The 21,532-nt window shown below is 42.9% G+C and overlaps 1 protein-coding gene across 2 annotated transcripts in view; it reads right to left on the bottom strand.

Moving 5' to 3' along the window:
* obscnb (obscurin, cytoskeletal calmodulin and titin-interacting RhoGEF b) overlaps positions 1-21,532 on the bottom strand; it is an 802,448-nt gene that overhangs the window by 642,224 nt on the left and 138,692 nt on the right. For both annotated transcript variants that reach the window (XM_072576281.1, XM_072576282.1), the window contains 3 exons: positions 16,792-17,058; positions 9,671-9,940; positions 7,322-7,588 (listed from right to left, as the gene is read on the bottom strand). In XM_072576281.1, the coding sequence (XP_072432382.1) occupies positions 7,322-7,588; positions 9,671-9,940; positions 16,792-17,058 (804 nt within the window). The remainder of the gene's footprint in view (positions 1-7,321; positions 7,589-9,670; positions 9,941-16,791; positions 17,059-21,532) is intronic.

The raw sequence follows: 21,532 nt of genomic DNA, 5'->3' as shown, positions 1-21,532 counted from the left end.
TTACTGAAAACTAAGACAAGATGGAATTTATGTGACAAGTCTTGAAGGATATGTTAATTTCATTTTTAAATACATACTTTTCATTCTCTCCATCTACCAAGTTGTTCGGCAAGTTCAACCTAGTTAGAGTCAACATAAAGTCTGTAATTGTTGATACATTTGCCTTTGCAGTTCCATTTCGAAAACCTCAACAGATACTGTCTGTACGTTGGCAGGCAGTGCAAACTTAATTTCAGCATGAAAATATTACTTCCTCGTGATGGCATTGCTTTCTGTACCAATTATCTTAAACTTGTGCCTTTTGGTTCTGAATCTTTCCATTATAGCAACAGTTCTCCCTAGCTACTCTGGCCAGATTCATGATTTTGAATAACTTTATCAAATCCCCTCTCAGCTTCTTTCCTTCAAAAGAATAGTTTTAATTTCTTCAAACTTTGCAGATGATTGAATTTTCTCATCCCTGGAACTGTTTTTTTTAATCTTTCCTACACCTTCTCTAATGCCTTCACACTCTCCTTCAAGAAGTGCCTACAATTGAACATGACGTGGAGGTGCCAGTGTTGGACTGGGCTGGACAAAGTTAAGAATCACAAAACACCAGGTTATAATCCAACAGGTTTATTTGGAAGTATAAGCTTTTGGAGCACTGCTCCTTCGTCTAGTAACCCAGTGATTTTTAACTTTTTTTTCCACAGAAGCTAATGCTTTTTACGTGATAAAAGAGGTCAGACCATGTTATACCTGATAAGACAATTGGAATGGACAATCAGTACATGGAAGGGTGTGCATGCGGACAAGATAGTTAGGTGTTTTTTTAAATGCTATTTTTTAACTATTCTTTTGTGGGACGTGGGCTTCACTGGCTGGCTACTATTTATTGCCTGCCCCTAGTTGTCCTTGAGAGGGTGGTGGTGAGTTGTCCTCTTGAAATGCTGCAGTCCGACTGCTGTGGGTTGATCCACAATGCCATTAGGGAGGGAATTCCAGATCTTGACCCAGCAATGGTAAAGGAACAGCGATATATTTCCAGGTCAGGAAGGTGAGTCATTTGGAAGTGAACTTGAAGGTGATGGTGTTCCCATATATCTGCTGCCCTTGTCCTTCAAGATGGAAGTGGTCGTGGGTTTGGAAAGCGATGTCTGAGGATCTTTGGTGAATTTCTGCAGTGCATATAGTAAATAGTACACACTGCTGCTACTGAGCATCAATGGTGGAGGGAGTGGATGCTTGTGAATGTATGGCGCAGATGTTACTTGCCATCTGTCAGCCCAAGCTTGGATATTGTTCAAATCTTGTTATATTTGGACATAGATAGCTTCAGTATCTGAGGAGATGCGAATGGTGCAGAACATTGTGCAATCATCGGTGAACATCCCCACTTCTGACATTATGATGGACAGAAGGTCTTTGACGAAGCAGCTGAAGATTGTTCGGCCTAAGACACTACCTTGAGGAAGTCCTGGAGCTGAGATGTCTGACCTCCAACAACCACAACCGTCTTTCTATGTGCCAGGTATGACTCTAACCACTGGAGGTTTTCCCCCCGATACACATTGATTCATTTTGCAAGGGTTCCTTGATGTCACACTCGGTCAAGTATAACCTTGATGTCAAGGGCTGTCACTCTCACCTCACCTCTGAAATTCAACTGTTTTGTTCATGTTTAAACAAAGGTTGTAGTGAAATCAGGAGCTGAGTGCCCCTGGCAGAACCCAAACTGGTCACTACTAAGCTGTTGCTCACTTCAACTTGTCAGTAATCCTCTATTGTGTACTGCAGGTGAAGGAAACTGTCAATGCTAGGGAGAGGACAAAACTGGAGAAGAGGTGGATGGCTTCAAAGTTCAATGACTTCTAAAGAGGATGTTTTCAAAATTGTAGACATACAGGGCAGCTGATCCAGTACAGATGGCAAGAGTGAACTAGCCAGTCAGGAGAGTGAAAATGTCTCCATTCTAGTGCTGAGGCATCACCATATTAGAGGCTTGCTGAGCCCATGGCAAATGATGGATCATACTCCTTCATCTTGATGTGCATAGTGATTTATCTCCAGATGGAGGCTGCAGATGTGGGTGCACATTTAGAGTAGCCAGAGGCTTACAGTCAAACTACCAATATTTTGTCTTGGTTGAACATTAGTTGTCTCTGACAGCTCTATCACATCTATGGCCCTGATATCTTGGAGAAGTTCAGTGATGTTTCTAGCTTCAACCTCATTTTTCTTTCTATCATCATCATCTGAGGGGGATAGCGGTTCCTCCTGTCACTGCCTAGCTATTCCACTTGACTGAAGATTGCTAACCGTCATGACAACTTTCCTGGCTTGGTGTTCTTACTAAACAGCATGGCAATACAGCTGCTATCTGGCTAAGACTGAAAAGGTGTGAGCACTAAGAAAGCAAATGAACAGCCCAGATATCTAGCCTGGTTCAATCCATCAGCTGGATGTATGTCACTGAATGCAAAATTTCCTTGCTTCAGCATTCACTGGTAGGTGTGTTTCACCCAAAGTTTAGTGTTGAAGTGCAGAAACATATTATAAGTGATTCTGAGATGCACCATGTAGGTTCTTAAAGGCTGGCACATGTCTGTTAGCAATATCTGTTCACATCAGGTACTTGTTGTCCAACATAGGGGGTCTATGGAGCAAGTGGTGAGCTGAAATTGCTAGGTACCCACTTTGATTTCCAATTTGAAATACGATTGAAAACTGCATAATAATGAGGTAAAATCTGCAATTAATAAGTTAATTAACAAAGAAAAATCCCCTTTAATAGATAACTCACCACTGTCTAGCAAGAATCTCGCCTCAATGTCCAGATCTTAGTTAAAAGTTGCAGCAAGTCGTAGCCACCATCAACACAGGCCTTGCTAACTTTCCTGCATAATTCTGCTACATTTTGTGTCACAGCCCCATCATTCAAGAATCCTGTAAGACTCTAGCCCAAACCCATTTCTTCTGCCCGCTGCTCCAAAAAATAAGCTCAGACAATTGAAAGGTATAAACTTCTAATTCGTAAACAGGTTCCATTCATGAGTCATTTGTAAGTCATTTTGTTCGCAAATCAGAACACAATGTAGGACAATACAACATAGCCATTCAGAAGTACAAGAAATGTTCATATGTTCGACCTGCGAATCCATTTTCATGGAACAATGAACCTGCATTCCAAGTTCTCTTGTTTAGAAACGTTCCTAAGGACCTTACCATTAAGTGTATAAGTCCTGCCCTGATTTGCCTTTCCAAAATGCATCACCTCACATTCATGTAAATTAAACTTTATCTGCCACTCCTTGGACCACTAGTATATCTGATCAAGATCCCTGTACGCTGAGGTAACTTTCTTCTCTGTCTGCTACACCTCCAATTTTAGTGCCATCTAGAAACTTAATAACTATACCTCCTACGTTCACATCAAAATTATTGATATGAATGACGAAAAGCAGTGGACCCAGCACCGATCCTTGTGGCACACCACTTGTCAAAGGCCTCCAGTCTGAAAGGCAACCCTCCACAACCACCATCTGTCTCAATCCAGTGTCACTTTAAATGGTAGTGCTGCTATCCCAAGAATCAGTCTGGTAAACCTTCATTGCATTCCCACCATAACCAGAACATCATTCCTCAGATAAACTGTTCAGGTTCTCAGATACCAGCAATTCTGGACCGTCCACCTTTTCCACCACCCCTCTTCAATGTCAGAGATACACAAAGATGAAACCTCACATCAGATCCAAAGATTGAACCTCACCTAGTGCATGCTATCTTTGTCAAGAAAGTTTCCTGTGAACTGCAGACGCAATCTAAACGGAAATATTAATTTCAAGAGGTTCTTGTTCAATAAGTATTCATGATATGCAAATGCATGGTCATGGTAAGTAGGTTCCTATCACTTTACAATGTCCACTCCACTATGGACAGATTGACATTTGAATTTCTAACATTCAATCATGACATCAGAAAAACAAACTTTTGGCTCCACCACAGCCTCTGGCAGCTCATTCCATACACTGGTAGAGTCACAGAGTCATAGAGAAACAGACCCTTCGGTCCAACCTGTCCACACCAACCAGATATCCCAACCCAATCTACTCACACCTGCCACCACCCGGCCCATCTCCCTCCAAACCCTTCCTATTCATATACCCATCCAAATGCCTCTTAAATGTTGCAATTGTACCAGCCTCACCACATCCTCATGGCAGCTCATTCCATACATGTACCACACTCTGTGTGAAAAAGTTGCCCCTTAGGTCTCTTTTATATCTTTCCCCTCTCACTCTAAACCTATGCCCTCTAGTTCTGGACTCCCCGACCCCAGGGAAAAGACTTTGCCTATTTATCCTATCCATGCACCTCATAATTTTGTAAACCTCTATAAGGTCACCCCTCAGCCTCCGAAGCTCCAGGGAAAACAGCCACAGCCTATTCAGCCTCTCCCTGTAGCTCAGATCCTCCAACCCTGGCAACATCCTTGTAAATCTTTTCTGAACCCTTTCAAGTTTCACAACATCTTTCCGATAGGAAGAAAAACTGAATTGCACACTATCTTCCAACAGTGGCCTAACCAATGTCCTGTACAGCCGCAACATGACCTCCCAACTCCTGTACTCAATATTCTGACCAATAAAGGAAAGCATATCGAACGTCATCCTATCTACCTGCGATTCCACTTTCAAGGAGCTATGAACCTGCACTCCAAGGTCTCTTTGTTCAGCAACACTCCCTAGGACCTTACCATTAAGTGTATAATCCTGCTTTGCTTTCCCAAAATGCAGCACCTCGCATTTATCTGAATGAAACTCCATCTGTCACTTCTCAGCCCATTGGCCCATCTGGTCCAGAACCTGTTGTAATCTGAGGTAACCCTCTTCGCTGTCCACTACACCTCCAATTTTGGTGTCATCTGCAAACTTACTAACTGTACCTCCTATGCTCGCATCCAAATCATTTATGTAAATGACAAAAAGTAGACGGCCCAGCACTCCATTGGTCACTCCATTGGTCAGAGGCCTCCAGTCTGAAAAACAACCCTCCACCACCACCCTCTGTCTTCTACCTTTGAGCCAGTTCTGTATCCAAATGGCTAGTTCTCCCTGTATTCCATGAGATCTAACCTTGCTAATCAGTCTCCCATGGGGAACCTTGTTGAACGCCTTACTGAAGTCCATATAGATCATATCTACTGCTCTGCCCTCATCAATCTTCTTTGTTACCTCTTCAAAAAACTCAATCAAGTTTGTGAGACATGATTTCCCATGCACAAAGCCATGCTGACTATCCCGAATCAGTCCTTGCCTTTCCAAATACATGTACATCCTGTCCCTCAGGATTCCCTCCAACAACTTGCCCACCACAGAGGTCAGGCTCACTGGTCTATAGTTCCCTGGCTTGTCCTTACCACCCTTCTTAAACAGTGGCACCACGTTTGCCAACCTCCAGTCTTCCGGAACTTCACCTGTGACTATTGATAATACAAACATCTCAGCAAGAGGTCCAACAATCACTTCTCTTGCTTCCCACAGAGTTCTCGGGTACACCTGATCAGGTCCAGGAGATTTATCCAACTTTAACCGTTTCAAGACATCCACCACTTTCTCCTCTGTAATCTGGACATTTTGCAAGATGCCACCATCTATTTCCCTACAGTCTATACCTTCCATATCCTTTTCCACAGTAAATACTGATGCAAAATATTCATTTAGTATCTCCCCCATTTTCTGTGGCTCCATACAAAGGCCACCTTGCTGATCTTTGAGGGGCCCTATTCTATCCCTAGTTACCCTTTTGTCCTTAATATATTTGTAAAACCCCTTTGGATTCTCCTTAATTCTATTTGCCAAAGCTATCTCATGTCCCTGTTTTGCCCTCCTGATTTCCCTCTTAAGTATATTCCTACTTTTTTTATACTCTTCTAAGGATTCTTTTGAAATCTTTTCTTTAAAAACTACAACTTAGGTTGCAAATAGACTACTCAGTAGTCCATTCAACTCAATGTAATCTACACTCAAAAAATAGTATTTGGAACTTTGGCAAATTGTAGTTTATAAAAGGTATAAGGGATAAAGGCAGGTTAATGGAATTAGATTACAGATTGATCACAAAGGTTTGCTAAATAACACCCCTTCAAGATACTGGACAGGACTTTCCCACTATTGGTTGAGACCCCAAGATTAGGGTCAAATGTGATCCGTGTCAAAATAAATCATCCAATGTGGATTATTCTTCATTGAAGAATTAGCAGACAGAGAGCACATTCATTGAACTTCTCAGCAACATTAAAAAAGTTAAAATAAAAGCATGGATGGGTAGCCCCTTCGTAAGACATCTTGTGACCAGAACTGCAGCCAAGTAGCAGTTTGCAAAGTCTTCCTGGAGCACTGACACCTTCTCAGAATTATCAACTCCAGGCAGCCGACGATGTCACTAGGGGCCCACAGGCTTGCTGGAAAAACGCTAGTTGGCCTCCAATCTCTGGTTTAAACCACCCTTTTCAATTAGCTTAACAAACTTTCTTCCATTTGTGGGCAAGAAGTCATTCCAATTGAGGTGACCTTCAGGAAAATGGCTCAGGAGCAGAATGGTGCTTGAAAACCACCTTGTCAAATGACAGGTCAAAATTTCACATCTGTCTTCCTCCAATCCTGATTCCATATCAGGCTTTTACAGTCTCCCAGCAGCAACCGCTGGGTAGGACAAAGTGGAAGTGGTGTTCTGCAATCAACCACAGTCCCTCTCATTACAAAGAACACAAATACTATTCTGCTGGACACTTGATGCCAGCAGAGTAGTATTAAAACTTCTAAGGTATAATTTTTAAACTAGGGTTTAACAGTAGGCATTTCTGCAATTTTCCTCTTTAACGAAAGAGAATCCTGAAGAAAGGCAAAGTGTACTGACTCTAGATTATGAAATATATGAAGTCCAAGTTTGCGCAAAGGAATGAAAGCTCAATTGGCTAAGTAAAGGACCCAAAGACAACAATGCAAGCCTATGGTGCACATCAGGGAGGAGAAAGTGAGGACTGTAGATGCTGGAGATCAGAGCTTAAAAATATGTTGCTGGAAAAGCGCAGCAGGTCAGGCAGATTCTCCTATTCCTTTGATGCTGCCTGACCCGCTGCACTTTTGCAGCAACACATTTTAAAGCTATGATGCACATCAGCCCACAGTCCTCCTCTGCAGCAAGTGTGGTTAAAAATTGGCAGGGGGTTTCTGAACCATACCAGGCAACGCTTAACAGAGTGTTAATGACATCACAGTGCAAACTATCATCTTAGAAGATGGAAGGCTACAACTTCTGTGAAAAATATAATACTTACTTTCAACATTTAACTTTGCTTTTGTCTTTTCATGAAGTGTTTCACATGAGTAATTCCCACGGTCCGCAAAGCTCACATTTTTAATGGTAAGAATCTGTTTGTTCCCATCCACCTTAATATCTATTCTTTCATCCCTCTGAACGATTATGTTATTTTTCATCCATTTAACTTCACCACAAGGTTTTGAGAGCTCAATTTCAAAAATGGCTGTCTTTTTTTCTTCAACGGTCAAGTTATTCAATTTCTTTTTAAATAATGCTGGAGCTTCTGTTAACAAAATTTCAATAGAACTAGTATTATTATAATTTTTGAAAACATACAATTAAATCAGTCAGCTTTTGCTCAAGTTATGCCAATGCAGGAATAGATCACAGGGTTCATTCTATGTGACTAAATAGTAAATCCATAGGCTGCACAGGTATGGGCCTTGAAGTGGAGCCAAATCAATATCAGAGCCTGCTGCCAAAGAATGGTGAAAAAACTGGTCACTGGTGAATGTATGATGGAGTATGATGGCAATGAGTGGCAATGATGAATAGCAGGCTGTATGGTGGCTACAATGTGTAGTAGCAATGGGGGTATTTTTAATGTGGGGTCAAGAAGAATAGATCGGATTCACACTGTGGTACATTATTTTCTTTGTGGGCAAGTTAATTTTCCCTTACTTTAGCCAGCAATGGTAATGGTTCTTTTGCAGAAAACCGGTATTGGATAGGTGTGTACAAATGGGCAATAAGCCCTTTAATTATATATGCGTATTTCAGCAGCTTAATGCCCACTTCAGACTGAGTTCATTTCAAATTTATCCTTATCACTGAATTAGTACCCCTACAGTGCAGAAAGAAGTCATTTGGCCTACCATGCTTGCACTGACCCTCCAAACAGCATTCATTCTATCCACATACACAAACATTGAAATGGCCTATCCACATAACCTGCACATCTTTGGACAGTGGGTAGAAACCAGAGCACCTGGTGGAAACCCACACAGACACAGGGGGAAAGGACAGTCTCCACACAGACAGTTACCCAAGGTGTCAGTCAAACCGGGTCCTTGGTGCAATGAGGCAGCAGTGCTAACTACTGAGCCATCGTGCCACCCAAATGTGGAAGGTGGTATGCAATCAGTGAAAAACAAATCACACTGCTTCAAACTGGAGACTTGATTTTCACAGTGGCATCTGTAAAACAACTACACTGATTTTAACTTAACCATTTCCTTTAGTCTACATTCTCTTTCACCCTTGATAACTAATTTAAAGTTCACCTTGTCTTTAGTATTGTAAGAAAATGTGCTGATTTTCACCCATTACTGTGCAAAATCATTTCTGGAAGTACATTGACTGAGCACTGAAGAGAAGAACTAAGACTCCTGTTACAAGGCTAAAAACAAATAAAGAAAGGAAGCAAGATTGGTCAGTGCACTGAGTATAAGAGTTGGGAATTTATGTTGTAGCCATACAGGACCAATCACTGATGAAGCCACTTTTGGAATATTGCATTCAATTCTGGTCTCCCTGCCATAGGAAAAATGCCATAGAAAAGCTATTCCTGATTAAGGGCTTTTGCCCAAAATGTCGATTTTCCTGCTCCATGGATGCTGCCTGACTTTGTGCTTTTCCAGCACCACTCTAATCTAGACTCTGATCTCCAGCATCAGTGCTTACTTTCGCCATAGGAAAAATGTTACGAAACTTGAAAGAGTTCAGAAAAGATTTACAAGAATGTTGCCGAGGTGGAGGGTTTGAGCTATTGGGAGAAGCTAAATAGGCTTTATAAAATCATAAGGGGCATGGATAGGGTGAAAGTTTAAGGTGAGAAGGGAAAGATTTGAAAGGAACCTTAAGGGGCAATGTTTTCAAGCAGAGGGTGGTGGGTGATTGGAATGATCTGCTAGAGGAGGTGGTGGAGGCTAGTACAATTACAACATGTATGAATAAGAAGGATTAGAGGAATATGGGCAAAACAGTGGCAAATGGGACTAGATTAATTTAGGGTGTCTGTTCGGCATGGACGAGTTGGACCAAAAGGTCTGTTTCTGTGCTGTATATTTCTATGACTCGAACAAGAATTTGCATTTTGAACTGCAGTCATCACTTTTACACAGGCAATGACTGGGGTTTTCCAGGCCTTTCAGAATTTTATCATTTTGTCTGTACAGAAGCCATCATTATCTTTTCTCTAAAATAGGAGTTAATTACTGAAAGGAGTTAACCAACCATGTAAGTACACTTTCAAAAGAGGTTTTAATCTAAATATTTAGGGTATCCTTTCAGAACAAATTAGTAATTGACTTTTGTGTGGATCTGTTGTGAACTACTTGTTAACAGAGTAACTTTGATTCCTCACCTTGAACTTGAAGATTGGCAGTTATTTTCATATCTTCAACTTGTGCAGAAATTTCACACGCATCCATTAGTGTCAGGTGTCTAATGGTCAAACTATGATTGGTTCTTTCGCAGGATATGACATACTTCTCATTTGGACTAATTTTGACTCCGTTCTTATACCAAGTAATTGCAGCATCTTCATGAGAGACACTGCATTTAAAGGTGGCATCCTCTCCTTCCACAGCCACGACACTTTGAAGCTCACTTTTAAACTTAATAACCTTTGGAACTGCTCAGAACAAAACAAAAGTTTTAAAGTTAAGGACTAATCAAGCTTGCAGTTTCAGCTACTATGAACGTATGAACATACAAATTAGGAGTAAGTGGCCATTCGGCCTCTATAGTCTGTATTGCCATTTGATAGGATTATGGCTGATCTGAATATGGCCTCAATTCTTCTGTATAAAGTTTATGTCCATTGTCAGTCAAGAATCTACATCAGTAAAAACATCCATTACTAGATGGGCACATCTTGCTGATCAATGTAACTGATTTATCAACATCACTAAGTTATCAGTTAAAAATGTTACGAAAGAGGAAAAATACAAGACAAAGGAATAAACACAAACTAGCCATGAGTTCGGACTTGTTTTTAATTCTTTCATGGAATGTAGATGAGCATTTGTCACTAATTCTCAATTAAACCTGAACTGATAACTGGTGCCATTTCAGAGAGCAGTTAAGAATTAACACACTGTTGTTGATCTAGAGTCACATATACTGCAATCTTGCTAAGGACAGCAAATCCCCTTCCCCAGAGGGCATCAGTGAAACAAATGGATTTTTCAACAATCATTAACTGGTTGTCATTAGAAAATGGTTTACTTTATTTCAGATTTTTAATTAATTTAATTTTAATTAATTAATTTGAACAATGCCGTCTAGTTCCAGACACCCACCCAGGAAAAAGATCTTGTGTATTCACCCTATCCAGGCCTCTCATGATTTTATAAACCTCTATAAGGTCTGCAATCCGTTGCAATGTCCTGCACTGATGCAACGAGTGGACTCAATAGGCCGAATGGCCTTAGTTCCACTCCTATTTCTTATGGTCTTATGGTCTAACATGACCTCCCAACTCCTATACTCAATGCATTGACCAATAAAGGAAAGCATACTAAACGCCTTCCTCATTATACTATCTACCTGCGACTCCACTTTCAAGGAACTACGAACCTGCACTGCAAGGTCTCTTTGAACAGCAGCACACCCCAGGACCTTGCCATTAAGTGTATAAGGGGCAAGATTAGAGTGGTGCTGGAAAAGCACAGCAGGTCAGGCAATATCCGAGGAACAAGAAAATCAACGTATTGGACAAAAGCCCTTCATCAGGAATGAGGCAAGGAGCCTCTGGGTGGAGAGATAAATGGGAGGGGGATGAGGCTGGGAGAAAGTAGCTAAGAGTGTCATAGGTGGATGGATGTAGGGATGAAGGTGATAGGTCAGAGAAGAGGGTGGAGCGGATAGATGGGAAGGAAGATTGGCAGGTAGGACAGGTCATGAGGATGGTGCTGAGCTGGCAGTTTGGTATTAGGGTAAGGTGGGGGGAGGGGAAATGTGGAAATTGGTGAAGTCCACATTGATGCCCTGGGGTTTAAGTGTTCCAAAGCAGAAGATGAGGCATTCTTCTTCCAGGCATTGGGTGGTGAGGGAGTGGCAGTGGAGGAAGCCCAGGACTTGCATGTCCTCGGCAGAGTGAAATGTTTGGCCTCGGGAGCTAAAATGTTTGGCCATGGGGCAGTTGACCCCTGACACCTGCACCAATCAACCCCACTGCCCGACACCTGCACTAGTCAACCCCACCGCCCGACACCCGCACCAGTCAACTCCACTGCCCGACACCCGCACCAGTCAACTCCACTGCCCGACACCCGCACCAGTCGACCCCACCATCCAACACCTGCACCAGTCAACCCCACCACCCGACACCCACACCAATCAACCCTCCTCCACACCCCCCCACACCCCCACAATGCTAGTGTAAATCCTCTCAAGCAACTCTCACAAATTTCCCTAACCAGTATATTAATTCTCTTCCAATTCTGGTGCAATTAGTCCTTCTAATACAGGTCACTAGTACCCCAGAAAAGATTCCAAAAAATGTGAACCTTTCTCCCCAGATTCTCAGCCATGCATTCATCTGCTCGATCCTCCTATTCCTACCCTCACTCGCTCATAGCACCGGCAGTAACATCAAGTACCTCCTTTTAAAATTACAGCCTAACTTTTTATAGTCTCCCTTCAGAATCTCATCCTTTTTCCTTCTCAAGTAATTAGTTCCAACGTGCACAACTGGTCCCTCTGTCTTTTGAGAATATTTTGCTCCCTCTCCATGATATCCTTGATCCTGTCGCCAGGGAGGTAACACATCATTCTGTTTTCTCGCTGCCAGCTGCAGAAACATCTGTCTGTGCCTCTGACTAGAGTCTCCTACCATAATCTAAATTGCCCATAGTGTTAGGTGAAGGGGTAAATGTAGGGGTATGGGTGGGTTGCGCTTCAGCGGGTCGGTGTGGACTTGTTGGGCTGAAGGGCCTGTTTCCACACTAAGTAATCTAATCTAATCTAAATAATCAATCACTTGGAACCTGACATACCTCTCATTACATTACAGCCAGTCTCAGTACCAGAAACTTGGCTGTTCGTGCTACATTCCCGAGAGTTCATTACCTCCTACGTTTTTCAAAACAGCATACTTGCTTCAGATGGGGACAGCCATAGGAGACTCCTGCGCTACCTGCCTCTCTCTCCTACCTTTCCTGATGGTATTTGTCATTTTTTTTCCCTTCCTATAACTGCCATCCATCACACCCCCACCTCCTGTAAATTCCTCACTGCTTCTAACTGCTGCTCCAACCGATCCATGCGATCTGATAGAATTTGGAACCAAAGACACTTCCTGCAGACATAATCACGGAAACTCTACCACATCCAACAGGAATAGCATATCACTCTATTAAAGACCATCTTTGCTCCTTAACGATCTACAGACCCAGAAAATAGCGCAGTCTTACTACTCTAAAAACCACTGCTCCAGGCTAACTTTGTATTTAAAGTGGACTCAATGGGCCGGATGGCCTTACTTCCACTCCTATATCTTACGGTCTTAAAGCAGTAATTACTGCTCGTCGAATGAGGAAATCACCTCCAACACCTATAAACAGCTCTTACAGCCACAACTTTTTTCCCATCCTACATCTTCGATTACCCAGAATAGTCATCGTCCCGTCCCACAGACACTTTCACACAGCTCCTACACTCTTCTTCCACCTGGACCCATTCTTCTGGCCTTTTACCTGCACTCGATCTGTTCATTGGGAACTGTTGACGTTACATTGGTCGCCTCAATTTCTCTACACCCCTCACTCAATCCAACCTATCTCCCTCCAAACTAACCGCACTCCGTTTGCTTAGATCCAAGCCCGACTTTGTTATTAAGCCTGTCAAAAAGGGTTGTGCTGTTGTAGTCTGGAGTACTGATCTCTACATTGCAGAGGCTTGGCACCAGCTCTTAGATACCTCCTCCTATCTTCCCCTGGACCGTGACCCCACCATAGCACATCAGGCACTTGTAGCAACCACAGTTATTAACCTCATTTGATCTGACAATCTTCCCCTCACTGCCTTCAAGCTGATAGTCCCCCAGTCCCATACAGCTCACTTCTAACTCTTTCTGAAAATCCACAAACTGGACTGCCCGGGCAGAGCCATGTTTCAGCCTGCCCCTGCTCCACAGTACTCATGTCTTCCTACCTTGACTCAGTCTTTTCTCCCTGGTCCAGTCTCTGCCCCCATATGTCAATGATTCCTCTGACACTTTACGCCAGTTTCCAAATTGCCAGTTTGCAGGGTCCAGCCGCCACCTCTTTACCATGGATGTGCCTCATCATCACATGTCCATCCCCCACCAGGGTGGTCTCAAGGCTCTCCATTTCTTCCTGGAGCCTGAACCGTCCCCACCCATCACCACCTACCTCCGCTTAACCAAGCTTGTCCTCACCCTCAACAATTTCTCTCCTCTCATTTTCATCAGGTCAGAGGGATGCCAGTTATGCCTGTCTGTTAGTGGGATATGTGGAACATTCCTTGTTCCAGTCCTACTCAGGCCCCCACCCACAATTCTTTCTCCGATATATCGATGATATCATCTGTGCTGCTTCCCTCTATTGTCTGGAATTGGAAAGGTTCATCAACTCCACTTCCAATTTCCACCCTACACTCACTTTCACCGGTGTATCTCTAACTCCTCCCTTCCCTTCCTCAACATCTGCTTCCCTTTCTGGGGATAGACTGGCCACTAATATCCAATATAAACCCACCAACTCCCACTGCAACCTCGATTATACATCCTTGCACCCTGCTTCCTGTAAAGACTATTCTCCCAGTTCCTCTGTCTCTGTTACCTTTGTTTCGATGAGGCTAACTTCAAAAGGGAGCCTCCAAAATATCCTCAACTGAGGATTCCCCAGCTCCGTTGTCGACAAGGTGCTCAACCGGGTCCAACTCAGCTCCCGCACATCCGCTCATACCCTGTCTCTTCCATTCCGCAACATCAATAGGGCTTTCCTTATCCTTACCTACCATCCCACCAGGATCCACATCCAAAAGATCATCAACCGCCATTTCCATTATTTCCAGTGAGATGCCACCCCCAGACACAAATTCCCTCCCTTGTCTGCCTTCCGCAGGCACCTTTCCCTCTGGGATACTCTGGCCCACTCTTCCTTCACTCCCAACAACCTTTCTGCCAACCCCCATCCCCACAGCACCTTCCCATTTACCTCCTCAATATCCAAGGGACCAAACATACCTTCCAGGCGAAGCAACACTTTACCTGCACTTCTCTCAATCTAGTCTATGCACTCGCTGCTCACAATGTGGTCTCCTCTACACTGGGGAAACGAAGCAGAGACTGGGTGACCACTTTGCAGAACATCTAAGTTCCACAAGTCAAAAAGACTTTGAGCTTCCAGTCGCCTGTCACTTTAACACACCACCCTGTTCCCTGTCCAACATCTCTGTTTCCGGCTTGCCACAGTGCTCCAGCAAAGGTCAGCATAAACTAGAAGTACAACACCTCATTTTCTGCTGGGGGACCCTGCAGGCCCCTGGCTTCAATATCAAGTTCAACAATTTTAGGGTCTAAACTCTCCCATGTCCTAGTTCCCTACTCCACACACCAGGTCTTGTTATTATACAGTGTGCCATTATACACGACCTATTGTTAGCCACTAACAGTCTCCATTAACAGCTATTCAACCTCCCACCAGATTGTTACACACTCCTTTGTCTGTCCAACTGTAATTCTCTGTCTTCGGGCTCTAGCCCTACATATCATTTACTCCTTACCTCCTCCCCCACCCTATCTTCTGCATATAAACTGACATTTACCTCGTTACTCTCCATTCTGAGGAAGGTCACCGGACCCAAAATGTTGACTTTGATTTCTCTTAATAGGTGCTGGCAGATCTGCTGAGCTTTTCCAGCAACTTCTGTTTTTGTTTCTGATTTACAGCATCCACCATTCTTTTGGTTTTATTTAATATTGAACTCACTGCCACACTTCTTCTAGGCATGCCCAATTTAATAATGTTAGCTTGCTCTCTCTCCACAGATGCTGCCTGACCGGCTATGATTTCCAGTATTTTTTGTTTTCAGTATAGATTCCAGCACCTGCAGCAATTTGCTTCTGTATTGTAGTTAAAAGTACTCTTTGCCCAATGAAGGTTGAGAATAAGGAAATGGTAGTCATGCTGAATGATTATTTTGTTTCAATATTCACAGTAGAAAAGGAGGATAGCTTACTGGAAATCCCTTTGGGAAACGTTTGGAGTTTATAACCAAGGATAGGATAACTGATCATCTCAAAACACTTCAGTTAATCAGGGAGAATCAGCAAGTTTTCATGAAGACTGGATCATGCCTGACAAACCTCAAGAGTGTTTTGAGGAAGTGACAAAGGAAGTGGTTAGAGGTGAGTCAATAGATGTTGTTTCCATGGACTTCAAGAAGGCTTTTGATGAAGTCTCATATAAGTAACTGTAAGCTAAGGTGAAAGTCCACAGAACTGAGGGCAAATTACTAACATAGATAGGAAATTGGTTAAATGGCAGGAAACAGAGACTTGGACAAATGGATACGTACTCAAAGTTAGATTAGATTCCCTACAGCATGGGAACGGGTCCTTCGGCCCAACAAGTCCACAACGACCTTCCGAAGACTAACGCACCCAAAGCCAGTTCCCTCTGAATGATGTACCTAACATGGTCAATTCACCTAACCTGCACATCTTTTGGATTGTGGGAGGAAACTGGAGTAAATACACACACACAGGGAGAACGTGCAAACTTCACACAATCGCCCAAGAGTGGAATCGAACTCAGGTCCCTGGCACTGTGAGGAAGCAGTGCTAACCACTGAGCAACCATGCCTTAGCAGGATGTGTATTTTGGTACCCATCAGAAATCTGTGTTGGGGCCTCAATTATTCATAATATTCATTACTCAACTTGTTAAAAGCACAAAATATACTTTACATACTTAAACTTATTATCAATATTAATATTAGCCAATGAAATCAAAAACCATAATTTATTGCAAAAATCGAAACACACTTCATAAAATGTAGCCGATTTAACTTAATGTACATTCCAACTTATTTGTAGGGTTTTTACTTTAAACTTATATTCTTCAGGTAAAAATATAAAATATTCAAAATGATCAACAGAAATTTTATGACACACTTCGTTTAATATCAGATTTATAGTATTTAACGTTTATATATACTTGGGTTGTACTTTTGCTTTTATCAGTTGAAAATGTATCTGCTTTTTCTTTTTTGATAGAAAACTATTTTCTAAAGAGCACAAAAAGTTATTATACTTTGTTATGCAAAATGCACATTTAGTAAAATGTAACTGATTATTGCAAGATTAAGAACATTAATACCAAATAATTTACAGTAAAATCAGAATCTTCAGCATGGTGGAAAGGGGGAATGCATAATTTCTTCTGTCAGTAAAATGTTCACTGTGAAAAACTTTAGTTAACTAGCACATCAAAAACTCAATGAAGTAGTTACCCTTAGTAGTCAACTTAGCAGTTGTAACATCATCCTTTGATTCACACTGATATTCTCCCTCATCCTCAGCAGTTACTTCACAGATGGTCAAGCATCGTTTCTGTCCATCCGCTCGTATTTTTAGCCTTCGGCTTGGTTTGATTTCTGTTCCATTATGCCGCCATAAGACGTCACCCTTTGCTTGATTTAATTCACATATAAGCTCAACTGTTTTACTGCACAGTGCATTTACATTTTCAAGCTTCTTTGTAAACAAGATGGGTAACTCTATGAGGAAAGCATAATTCCAGTAAGCACCAATTTGAGCTTTTTTTAAAAAAAAACTTTTTCTCCAAGGTTACTACCCTACAACTTACAATATCACAATGAAAAGCCCAACAAAGGGAGGAAACATAGATTATAGAATATAAAACATGACAGTGCAGTACACATCCTTCAGCCCTCGATGTTGTGCTGACCTGTGAAACCCAACTGAAGCCCATCTAACCTACATTATTCAATTACCATTCATATATTTATCCAATTACCATTTAAAGTGCCCTTAAAGTTGGCATGTCTACAACTGTTGCAGGCACAGTATTCCACACCATTACTACTCTCACGGTAAAGAACCTACCCCTGACATCTGTCCTATATCTATCACCCCTCAATTTAAAGCTATGCCCCCTCCTGCTAGCCATCACCATCTGAGGAAAAAGGATCTCACAGTCCCCACCCTATCTAATCTTCTGATCATTCGTATGTCTCTACTAAGTCATCTCTTTCCCATCTTCTCTCTTAACAAAAACAGCCTCAAGTCCCTCAACCTTTCCTCATAACACCTTCCCTCTATACCAGGCAACATCTTGGTAAATCTCCTCTGCACCCTTTCCAATGCATCCACATCCTTCCTATTAATGCAGTGACCAGAACTGTACACAAAATTCCAACGGCAGCCGCACCAGAATTTTGTACAGCTGCAATATAACCTCATGGTTCCAAAACTCAATCCCTCTACCAATAAAAGCTAACATACCATGCGCCTTCTTAACAACCCTATCAACCTGGGTTGCAACTTTCAGGAATCTATGCACATAGACACAGAGATCTCTCTGCTCATCCACACTACCAAGAATCTTACCATTAGCTAAGTACTCTTTACTTTTGTTGCTCTTTCCAAAGTAAATCACCTCACACTTTTCTGCATTAAACTCTATTTGCCACTTCTCGGCCCAGCTCTGTAGCTTATCTATGTTCCTCTGTAACCTGCAACATCCTTCAGCACTGTCCACAAGTCCACCGACTTCAGTGTCATCAGCAAATTTACTAACCCATCCTTCTACGCCCTCATCCAGATCTTTAATAAAAATGACAAACAGCAGTGGCACCAAAACAGATCCTTGCGGTACACCACTAGTAACTGAACTGCAGGATGAACATTTCCCATTGACCACTATCCTCTGTCTTCTTTCAGCTAGCCAATTTCTGATCCAAACTGCTAAATCACCCTCAATCCCATGCCTCCACAATTTCTGCAAAAGCCTACCATGGGGAACCTTATCAAACACTTTACTGATATTCATATACACCACATCAACCGCTTTACACTTATCCACCTGTTTAGTCATCTTCTCAAAGAACTCAATAAGATTTGTGAGGCACGATCTGCCCTTCACAAAACCATGTTGACTATCCCTAATCAAATGATTCCTTTCTAGATGATTATAAATCTTATCTATTATAATCCTTTCCAACACTTTACACACAACGGAAGTAAGGCTCACTGGTCTATAATTACCAGGGTTGTCTCTACTCCCCTTCTTGAACAAGGGGACAACATTTGCTATCCTCCAGTCTTCTGGCACTATTCCTGTAGACAATGATGACATAAAGGTAAAAGTCAAAGGCTCTGCAATCTCCTCCCTGGTTTCCCAGTTAGTCCTAGGATAAATCCCATCGGCCCAGGGGACCTAATCTATTATCACACTACCCAGAATTACTAACACTTCCTCCTTGTGAACCTCATCCCATCTAGACTAGTAGCCTGTATCTCAGTATTCTCCTCAACAACATTTTCTTTTTCCTGTGTGAATACTGACGAAAAATACTCATTTAGCGCCTCTTTTATCTCTTCAGACTCCATGCATAACTTCCCACTACTGTCCCTGATTGGCCCTAATCTTACTCATGTCATTCTTTTATTCCTGACATACCCATAGAAAGCTTTAGGATTTTCCTTGATCTTACCTGCCAAAGACTTCTCATGTCCCCTCCTAGCTCTTCTTAGATTTTTCTTTAGATCCCTCCTGGTTGACCTGTAACTCAAGCGCCCTAACTGAGCCTTTACATCTCATCTTTACATAAGCCTCCTTCTTCCTCTTGAAGAGATTCAACTTCTCTAGTTAACCACGGCTTCCGCACTCGACCACTTCCTCCCTGCCTGACAGGTACATACTTATCAAAGACCCGTAGTAGCTGCTCCTTGAACAAGCTCTGCATTTCAATCGTGCCCATCCCCTGCAGTTCCTTCCCCATCATATGCATCCTAATACTTGCGTAATTGCACCATAATTGCTTTCCCCCCAGCTGTAACTCTTGTCCTGCGGTACATACCTATCCCTTTTCATCGTTAAAGTAAACGTAACCGAATTGTGGTCACTATCACCAAAGTGCTCACCTACTCCAAATCTAACACCTGGCCCGGTTCATTACCCAGTACCAAATCCAATATGGCATTGCCCCTTCTTGGCCTATATACATATGGTGTCAGGAAACCCTCCTGCACATATTGGACAAAAACTGACCCATCTAAAGTACTTGAACTATAGTATTCCCAGTCAATATTTGGCAAATTAAAAGCTCTCATATCAACTATCCTGTCACTCTCGTTCCTATCGAGTTTCATCTTTGCTATCCTATTCTCTACATCTTTGGAACTATTTGGAGGCCTATAGATAACTCCCAAAAGGGTAACCTCTCCCTTCCTGTTTCTAAACTCAGCCCATACTGTCTCAGGAGACAAGCCCTCATCAAACGTCCTTTCTGCCACCGTAATACTGTCCTTGACTAACAATGCCACACCTCTTTTACCACCTTTCCTGTTCTTTCTGAAACATCTAAACCCCGGAACTTACAATAATCATTCTAGGCCCTGCTCTAGCCACATATCCAAAATGGCCACACGACCGAGGTCCCAGGTACCAACTCATGCTGCAAGTTCACCCACCTTATTCCAGATGCTCCTGACTTTGAAGTAGTCACACTTCAAACCACCTTCCTGTTGGCTGGTACACTCGTGCAACCTTGAAACCTTATACACGACCTCAGTAATCTCCTGTACACTGGAGCTACAATTCAGGTTCCCATTCCCCTGCTGAATTAAACTCTCCCGAAGAGCACAGCAAATTCCACTCCCCCCAATCCCAACCACCCCCTCCCCTCTAGTTCAGGATTTGGACTATCCCATTTGTTGAAGTTCCACCTACCCCAGAATGAGTCCCAGTTATCCAGTATCTGAATTCCTCCCTCCTGCACTATTCGTGTAGCCACACGTTCAAAACTTCTCTCTCCCTATTCTTGCCTTATACCTCCACCCTTGAACCCCACCCCTCCAATTGCAATAAGGACAGAATACCACCCCAGGACCTCACCTTTCACCCACCAATCTCTAGATACATCGCATCATCCTCCATTATTTCCATCACCTACAAACAGACCCCACTAGCAGGGATATATTTCCCTCCCCACCCCATCTGCATTCCGGAGAGACCATTCTGTCCATGACTCTCTTGTTCGGACGAAGCCCCCATACCAACCCACCTTCCACTCCTGGCACCTTCTCCTGCCATTGCAAGAAGTGTAAAACCTGCACCCATACCTGCCCCCTCACCTCTGTCCAAGACTCCAAAGTATCCTTCGACATCTAACAGAGGTTTACCTGTACTTGCACATTCATGTATTGTGTCCATCGCTCTCGATGTGGTCTCCTTTACATTGGTCAGACAGGATACCAACTTGCAGAACATTTAAGAGACCATCTCGGGGATGCACGCACTAAACAACCCCACCGCCCTGTGGCCGAACACTTTAACTCCCCCTCCCACTCCACCAAGGACATGCAAGGCCAGGGCCTCCTCCATCACTAAACTCTAGCCACCCAACATCTGGAGGAAGAATGCTTTGTCTTCCACTTGGGATCCTCCAACCATATGGGATCAATGTGGATTTCACCAGTTTCCTCAGTTCCCCTTGCCCCACCTTATCCAAGATCCAACCTTCCAACTCAGCACCGTTCTCTTGAACTGTCCTATCTGCCCATCTTCTTTCCTACCTATCCACTCCACCTTCCTCTCTGATCTATCACCTCATCCCCACGTTCATCTATCTATCGCAGTCCCAGCTACCTACTCCCCAAACCCACTACCCTCCCATTTATTTCTCAGACCCCTTGGGTCACCCCTCATTCCTGATGAAGAGGTAATGCTCAAAACATCGAATTTACTGCTCCTTGGGTGCTGCCTGACCGGCTGTGCTTTGCCAGCACCACACTCTTTGACTCTGATCTCTAGCATCAGCAGCCCTCACTTTCTACGCAGGATTGAGTCTTCACACAGTAAAGATTAATATGTTAAGACAAGCATTTTGGGAGGGACGGTGGCAAGGTGATTAGCACTGCTGCATCTCAGTGCCAGGGATCCGGATTCAATTCTAATCTCAAACAACTGTTTTGTGTAGAGTTTGCACATTCTCCCCATGTCTGCAT

This window comes from Chiloscyllium punctatum, chromosome 8 (genome assembly GCF_047496795.1).
Source record: "Chiloscyllium punctatum isolate Juve2018m chromosome 8, sChiPun1.3, whole genome shotgun sequence".
Lineage (NCBI taxonomy): Eukaryota > Metazoa > Chordata > Chondrichthyes > Orectolobiformes > Hemiscylliidae > Chiloscyllium > Chiloscyllium punctatum.
Note: the sequence above shows the minus strand (reverse complement) of the source record. Positions and strands in the feature narration are given on the sequence as shown.